This window comes from Microtus ochrogaster, chromosome 4 (assembly GCF_000317375.1).
Source record: "Microtus ochrogaster isolate Prairie Vole_2 chromosome 4, MicOch1.0, whole genome shotgun sequence".
In the NCBI taxonomy this organism is placed as follows: domain Eukaryota; kingdom Metazoa; phylum Chordata; class Mammalia; order Rodentia; family Cricetidae; genus Microtus; species Microtus ochrogaster.
Genome location: NC_022011.1, coordinates 57294138 through 57303034, shown reverse-complemented (window position 1 = coordinate 57303034; position 8897 = coordinate 57294138). Strand labels below are relative to the sequence as shown.

Below are 8897 nucleotides of genomic sequence, written 5' to 3'. Positions count from 1 at the left end.
ATTTGATGCTTAATTATTGGGTCTATAGACTCGACTAGGTAAAATCAACCACCAATACCTCTTCTGCAAAGGAGGCAGCCGAACCGTGGCTTTGCCACAGTCCTATCATGCCTCCTGTTTTGGAGTCATAAGCAGGTATGGGATGTTTCACTAAAATGTATCACTCTCCATCAGCTTCAACTCCATACCTATGTCTGAAAATTTAAAATCAGACATAAGCAACTGCTTATTATTTATATTATTATTAATCACTTACCTCATCATTTGGTCTTGTCCCAATGGGTAGAGAGCATATGTAGCTTTAACTCGTAGTAGGAGTCAACTTCTTACATGCTGATTTGCTTTTATGGTCTAATTCCTAGAAACTAATTTAAAATTTATTAATGAATTACAAACTCCTGTCCATCTCTTTCTTTTTTTTTTTTTTGGTTTTTCGAGACAGGGTTTCTCTGTGGCTTTGGAGCCTGTCCTGGATCTAGCTCTGTAGACCAGGCTGGTCTTGAACTCACAGAGATCCGCCTGCCTCTGCCTCCCGAGTGCTGGGATTAAAGGCGTGCGCCACCATCGCCCGGCCCTGTCCAACTCTTTCAATTATATTTATTGACGATTCACTGTTGTCATGACATAGGGTCTTACTATATGGACCTGGTACACCTAGAACTTTGTGGCCTTAGGGTCCCAGAATCTTTCCTCTGTGCTTTCTACAATTGAGGTTACAGAAGTGCTGCATCCTACTCAGCCTATTGCTTTCACTTTTGGATTTATATTTATCTGATTCTTTTTCATTTTCTTTTTCAGCAGTAGCTTTTTATTTTCTTTTCAAAGTTTTCTCCTCATTTTCATTTGTTCTATGAGAATATTTTGCCATGTATTTTAACCATATTCACTTTCTTAGCTTCTCCTCTATCTTGCCCCACTGACTACTATTTACCCTCCTCTGGTTTATGAATAATTCACTCAAGTAAACTGAATGGAATCTCAGTTGATCAGCACAGCTAGTGTGTGGGTCAATCTCTAAGTTCAGATCCCACCATGGGCATGTCCAGCAACTAGAGAATCTATAGCCAAATTAGTCTTTCTCTACCTTTTCAAACCTATGCTGCAAAAACTTAGCATTTTTTTTTTCCTGGTGCAGTTACATGGTTGGGACTGATAAAAATCTACTGGCTTTCTTGTCAACAATCTAAGAAGATGCACATTGCTTCCATAAAATGACATCTGTCAAATGCTTGGTGTCTTTGCAGACATGCATGCCCTCATGGCCTGGGAGATTTCATGGTTGCTCTGAAAATGAATGAACTCAAAGGCATAAAACATTAGTTTTATGGCTGGGTGGATTCTTCTGTAAAGTGTGTGCAGAACTACTTTTTTAAAATCACACCTGGTCCTCTCATGTGAAAAACTGCTTTCCTCAAAATTCATCCCAAATATTATTGTGTAGATTTCCTATCTTTACCTAAACATATGACTGTGTCCATTTGCATTAAAATTACCTTCTCTTCCCCATATCCTAATATTAACTCCTTGGCTTTGAGTCCTCTCAATGTAGAATTAATTTTATATTTTTTCATGAAAATTATTTATATGAGCTTGACATGCATATTTCACATCTACCCTAGAATATATAGAGGACAATCCGCTACCCTAGTCCCAGCTGTCAGTTGTAACACATCACATGCTCCCCTCTTCCCCTACCTAAGAACACTGTTTTTTGCATAGTTTAGTTGAAATGGGGATCACTTGGGTCAGAACTGAAGACCTTAAACTTTATGTTTACAGATATTTTTGATTCAGTGAGATCGCTAACAATCACCGTTGTGCCTTACAAAACGGTGACTCGAGTGAAGGTTGCCTGGGAAATCCCGCAGGTTATTTATCGGTAATCATGCACTTAGAACCTAAAAGTTGTTCTGGGATATGTAGGCTGTAAAATGTGTTAATATTTTATAGTCATGTGCCATTAGATGGAATGGAGGTCTTTGAAATATCATCTTGTTAATCAGTTGATCTTTCCCCTCAATAATTAGATCTTTCAAATTACTACTAAAATTACTGGCAGTGGCATTTTCTGATGATATGAAATAAAATTCACTTAATGAAAAAATGACATTTAAAAATAATAGAAAATTTTCAGTATTGAATCTAATTCTCTCCTCGTTTTTTGTAGCTAATTCAAGGCTAGTACCATTTGAATTTTGAGCTTCTAATTTTTAATGGTTTAAAATTGAGGTAATTAGAAAGTACAGGATAATGACTAATTAGAATATGAACAGCATTATGCCTAAAGCACAAATAATGTGTGGGAAATGTGTTTAATTTTTTTAACGTTTGAAATTATATTGGTATTTGAAAAGTGCAATTATCATTTTCAATTGCAATTTTGCTCATATAAAGACATTTGAAAGCAGAATTGTAACTTCCGACCTCTAAGTTTATTGAAATCTGTAAAATATTCATCATTCCCTTTCAAATTTTGAATATATTGTAAATTTGGGGCTGAGATTTTCTTTTATAAAATAGAATATTTGCAGTTATATTAAAACATGCATCTCCTCTACGTTCTGAAGTGTGTTAGGCAGCTGACTGTTTCACACTGGGCCAGTTGGCATTTGTGGAGCAGCCAAGTCTTCTCCAAGATGTGTGACCAAATTTACATTCTGACTTTTCACTTACTCTGTCACCAGATGACTGTGACCTAAGGATTTGCTTATAGCAACCACCATATTTATTTCTGTATATATATATGTTTTAGTCAAATTGTAATAATACAATATGGACATTTTAAAATGTGGATAAATTTATGTTGAGAAGGGTGGCATCAGAATCAACCATAAGTTATGATTATTGTTTTCTATTCCTTTACATACATCTCAACACATTTATTAATTATGCATCTGTGAAAAAAGTTCTCCATATCCCAAGCTGGCTTGACCAGTGGTCCTGATTGCTATAGCTGCCAGAAAGCTGGGGTTGCCACGTATCTGCCAGACAAGCTGGTTAAGGCAAACTTTTCCTAGCTCTGAAAATTGAGACCAAACCTTTGAGAGATGTAGAACTATATACTGTTTAGGTGACTTTCCAGCTTCTCTGTGTTCTATCTATGTCTTGCTAATTGCAGCCAAATCATTATTCATTATTCACACTGGATATAACTATTCTCCTATGGGAACTTAGACTCCAGATGCCATTATACAGAAAACATATATTGGTTATCAAGGTCAATAGTTAGAACTTTGCAATAATTCAAGAGAACATTTATTTGTTTCTAAACTAGGTAAAAAGTATATATAAAAGTTGTCAAATAAAAGCTGCTTTCTGGTTTGAACCATGCTGAAGATTGTAATCGGTTTCACTGGGGGTCATGGAAGCTTGTTCTAACATAAGCATTGGGTTTCCATGTGAGCTCCCCTCGAAGTCACAAGAAATTTCACATAATCATATGCAATGTGAAATAATGAGCATATCCAAATCACAGATGAATTATATGAACACCCTTTCCATCCGGCTTCACTCTTGTGATTACTCAAGGAAATTAGGTTGATGATCTACAGATACCACTCTTCTCTCACCCAGGGAAAAGTCTAGGAATGAGATAGTCAAAAAAGAGAAGAGTGTATCAAAGAGGATGGACCTGTGGAAAAGAAAATACACAGGACTCCCATTAATAGGATTTCAGAATAAACTTAAAGAGTTAGGAGAAAATGTAAATGACTCATATTAAAGAATCAAGATATAATTTGGTTATAATAACCACAAAAATAGTTGAAACTGTCTTCAAGTTTTAATATATATATATATGTATATGTATGTATAGATTAGTACCAAAAGCTATGTGCTTGATAATTCAACAGCTTTAAAAAAAACATACTGTCCATTTTCCATAATAATTTAAAATAAAATTAAAGTGTCTTTGGATATAGTCTCAACATCTTTAAATTAAAATCCCCCTTATTTGGCATTGTATTCATTTATTATCCTTTTTTTTCTTGTTTGTTAAACCAAGCTTTATTGATAAAATGGAATTCAGAATATCTTACTAGGAACAGCAGCAGGCCCAGCCAATCATGATAGGAAAAAAAAAGTGGCAGTCCCTATTGTGTAGGAAGCTGCTGTTTACCAATTAGTAACTGAATGTAGGACTCATAAAGAGGTGCAAAGAATCAAGGCATTTCAGCCCCAAATCGATACTCTCACCAACACTCGGTGTCACCTGCAGTGCTCTCAGCTGCAGGAGAGGCCATCCTAGAGACAGGTAAGAAGGAGCAGCTGCGTGAACAAGCCAGTTCCTCGCCCGCACACAGAGACAGTTTTCCATAACTCCCTGGGTGTTCAGCTTTGTAAGATTTTGGAATTCTTCATTATCATGCGCACATGAGCATTGAGCTATGTGGCTGCTGCTCTCCCTGTCCACAGCACGACTCTATCTGTTGTGTCACACAACAAGCCAAACATTTCCTTTATCGTTGACCGTGATTTTAAAGCAGTTCATAATTAAATATGAGCACTTTGTACAAAGACAATTACACTTTACAAAAAAACAAAATCATACAACAAAAATTGCTGGAGTCTGATTTACAACATGAATTACAGTTTGAAATCACGTTTACATTAAGTCTCAAATTTACAATTAAAAAAAAAATCCATTCTGGGCTAGCTGTTCCACTGCTCAAGCTCTGGTGTAGTCCCTCAGCCACGTCGTACCCTTTCTTCCTTAAAGTTGATGATGGCTGTTCAAAGGTTCGGCCAAGTTGAGCTGTGCTCTCCTCTGGCGGCGAAGGCGAACCATGGCCATAAGCGGCTTCACCACATGTCATCGGTTGATCCAGAGTCAGTGTCATCGTTTTTGTAAGGGTTCAGTCTATTGTAAAAGGCTTCAATTACATTCCGCTTGCTTGCCAGTTCACCCCCTCGGTGGGAGGCTGGGGATGTTCTCGCTGGCTAGCGTGTGCATCATGTGGACTAAGTCAGGGACTCCTTCCCCCTGCTTCTTTATGATTTCTTCTACTATGCATTCCAGGTACTTGTCCAGCTCTGCCTCCTTCTTCACGACTTCTGTTGAGACTTTAGGTGCATTGGGAAAACAGATCAGAATCACACTCATGTTGTCTCGACTTCCCTTATACAAACAGGTGTCGACTACTTCATTGCAAACTTTCTCAAGGTCATCAGAGACTTCAAGTCTGGATCTCACAAAGTCACAGAGCTCTTCGTTTCCCATGACATCCCAGATTCCATCACATGCAAGAATAATGAACTGATCATCCTCTTCAGACCTTTCGATATCATGGACTTCCAGCTCTGGTGAGACAAGCTGCTCTGTGCGACCTTTTCCATGGACACATTTGTAATCAAAATCCCCAAGGGCCCTTGACACAGCCAGAGAACCGTTAACACGCTGAATCATCACATGTAGTAATAGGAGCCGTGGGCTGCTTCCTGCCACCCGGCAGCCATCACGGCTAGCTTTGCCCGAAATAATTACACAGACACTGTATTCATTTAATCACTGCTTGGCCATTTCTATCTAGCCTTTTCTCAGCTAACTCTCACACCTGGACTAGCCCATCTCTAATAATCTGCTGTAGCCCACAAGGTGGCTTACCACGGAGATTCTAGCCTACGTCCATCCTGGGTCGGAGCTTCATCGTGTGTGCCTCAGAGAGCAGAGCTCTCGCCTCTGCCCGCAAGAGTGGAGCATCTCGTGTCTCTCTGAGGCATCTGCCCCTGAGAGGAGAGCTGTCGAGTCTCTGAGCTCACTTCCTCTTCCTCCCACCTACGTTCTAACCTATCAGGGCAAGCAGCTTCTTTATTTAATCAACCAATGACCTTCCTCCATCACTTCCCCTTTTTCTGTTTAAACAAAAAAAGGAAGGCTTTAACTTTAACATAGCAAAATTACATATAACAAAACAGTTATCAAGTAAAAATTACAATAATCTTTATCATAACTAAGGAAAACTATAACTATAACTAACTATTCTTAACTCCATCAAAGACTCCAGAAAGATACAATACTACCTAAGCAAACAAGAAAAAAAACAACTTTTAAAACTCTAGAAATGACAGAGACATCTCGCTGCCTGGACAGTCACCCAAAGTTCCTCTGTACCGTTGGGGCATCCATCTTCTGCCTACAGGCCCTTAGTTTCCAGCAGACATTTCCATGAAGCAGGACATTTCAAAGTCAGTTCAGTCACTATCTGTTGTGTCCTGCAGAATGTCTTGCAGACTCTTTCATGAATCAGGAACCCCGAAAGACCATCTCGCCTTTGGGCAAGTTTAGCAGTCCTCTCTCTGTGGGTACCCCTGCATTCTGAATTCGTTCTTTTTCCAGTGGATTACTTGGTTTGTGGTCTTGTGTGAAGAAGTGAACTTTCCTGGTCCTACAAAGCAAACCTCTCGAGTCTCCACAGTTAATGAAATAGGTGTGCTGGGGAGAAATTAAGACCCCCACCGCTGTTGATCCACTTCTATCTGCACCATGTTTCTTCTCTGACATAACTCTCATGTGTTCATAGATCTCCAGAAAACCTGTTCTGATTCCATTCTTTACATTTTCCACAGATGGCGCTCCTGCAGAGCCTTTAAAATTCTGGTTATTGGTGATGTGATCTAACAGATGCTCACAGCAGTATTTGGCAACCTGAGAACCAGCATGTCCATCATATACAGCAAAGAATGACCACGTCTCAAGTCCACTTGGCAAGCCGATCACAGCTGTATGTGCGTCCTCCATTTCAACACGCCAGCCTTGCATGCTGCTTAGGCCGTATCGCAACCCATTCCCCTGCCCCTGGGCATTATGCTTTTCCATCTTTGGCTTGTCTAAAAATGCTCCCATTATGACTTGATCCTCTAGGTCCGGAGCAGCCGCGGGCGGGCAGGTCCCTTGATCGGCCGGGGCGGCGGCAACGGCGACGGCGGCCGGGCTCGGGGGTCCTGTGACGGTTATTATCTTTAAAGAATGAAAATTGTATTGTTCTTTTACCTCAATATTTACTTCCCAAATTACCAGTCAAATCAAGAAGTTTTCATGTTTATTAGTCATTATTTTGTAAACAAGGATAAATTTTTCAAGCAACAGTATATTTGATATAGTTTTAAGATCTATAAACTGTTATTTGATGAGAAGAGAAATGTAGAGCAGTGCTATCTTTAAATACTCAATTGTGCTATAATGTGTTAGGATTCTGGTACATATAAAGCAATGAAGGTTTGAGCTTGCAGTTAGAGGTTTCAATGTATTTGTGTAGAAAAGGGTATCTGTTCACCTATGGCTGGGAACTCAGAAGGGAGCTAAGGGAAGGCCCTTCAGCACATAGGTAAAGAGAAAGAGTCTGTTTTCCAAGTGTCTGCTGCCATTCAAGTTTAGCATAAAACTGGTACAAGTTGGAAAGGCAAACCTCAGCTTCAGTCATTAGCCGAACTGACACAGGCCTTTCTCAGTTATAGGAGTAATAAATCAGCTACCTATAAATGTTCCTAGAAACAAATTTAAAAAATTATATCATCCAGAATAACAAAGGAAGGAAAATATAAATTGACACAAGTTATTCAAGTCTGCTAAGGCTGCAGAGAAAAAACTGAAAAAAATTATAAGTAAATATAAAATAAAGTGGCATTTTTCTCCTGCTAGTTTATTTGGTTAGATACAGTACAAATGAAGTTGCACACAGTTAACTATATATTACAACACTTTGAGAACCCATATTGGGTTTCTTAAACTTGTCCATATTGGGTTTCATGGTCTGGGTTAAATGAAATTCTAATTATTACAGGTGACTTCAATGCAAGAATGGGATTGGAGAAAGAATGGACTATCGTGTTCTGGGATATGAACTCGGACAAAGGAACAATAGAGGAGAAAAACTGCTTGACCTCTGCTGTAAAAATGATTTGTACATATCCAACACAAAATTCAAGCAGGCTAAACCATCAAGATGGTGGACATGGGAATCTCTTGACAAAGGAACCTACAGTCAAATTGACTATAAACTGGTCAGCAGAAAACTTATCTATTATCTGAAACAGCTATCATTTCCTAATGCTGCTGTAGGGTCAGATCACCAACTTCTGATGACCAATATTCACCTGAAACTTAAAAGAGTCATACCAGGCAGGAAGAACTAGAAGATCTATTGTAAACTACCCATGAGCCCAGCTGTTTAGAGAGAGTGCAAGAGAACTTTTGAAATAAAGATGAGGGAAACCATTAAACAACTGTTTAAAAATATAAAAAGTGAATGGGAGAAAAATCCAAAGAGATATACAGGAACCTTAAAGGAGACACTTGGTTATGTAAAAGGAGCAATACCAGATCAATGACTTATTGTAGAGATGATCAACCTGGCAGAAGAAAGAAGAAAGATAAGGAGCAAATGAAGAGGCAATCTGCAGGCAACAGAACACCAGAACTATGTGTGTAGGAAGGTCATAAGAAAGGCAAGGAACGATAGAGAGCTGTATACACAAGGTGTATGCAAAGAGGTCAAATGGGCTACACTCCATAATAAAACACATCTGTCTACGAAGCTATCAGATGGATAACTGCCAGATACGCTCCCCAGATTTGGGCAATTAAAGGTGGATGAGGTCATTAATTAAAAGAATCTGGGAAAGTAAAACAAAGATGGAGACAATACTTTGACACCCTTTACAATGACCCTAATACTGTCAACATAGAATACAATGAGAAACACTTTGACAGTCACTCAAACATCAGAGATGATGAAGAAATATTAAATATTGACAGGAATGAGATAGAGGAAGCTATTAAGAAAAAGAAATGCAGGAAGGCCCAAGGAGTGGACGACATCATGGTGGAGGAACTGGAGGTGGCTACAATGGGCTCAGGGTGCGAGGCACTTCTCAGACTCATCAGAGAGATATAAATGGGG

General features: G+C 39.0%; 1 protein-coding gene across 1 annotated transcript; it reads right to left on the bottom strand.

The window, feature by feature from the left end:
* Positions 1-4565: 4565 nt before the first annotated feature.
* LOC101986621 (protein phosphatase 1A-like) lies at positions 4566-6934 on the bottom strand. Its single transcript, XM_013355698.2, is given in 3 exon segments — positions 4566-4908; positions 4910-5412; positions 6304-6934. Coding segments are annotated over 3 exon segments (1149 nt in total). The 5' UTR covers positions 6842-6934; the 3' UTR covers positions 4566-4800.
* Positions 6935-8897: the final 1963 nt, after the last annotated feature.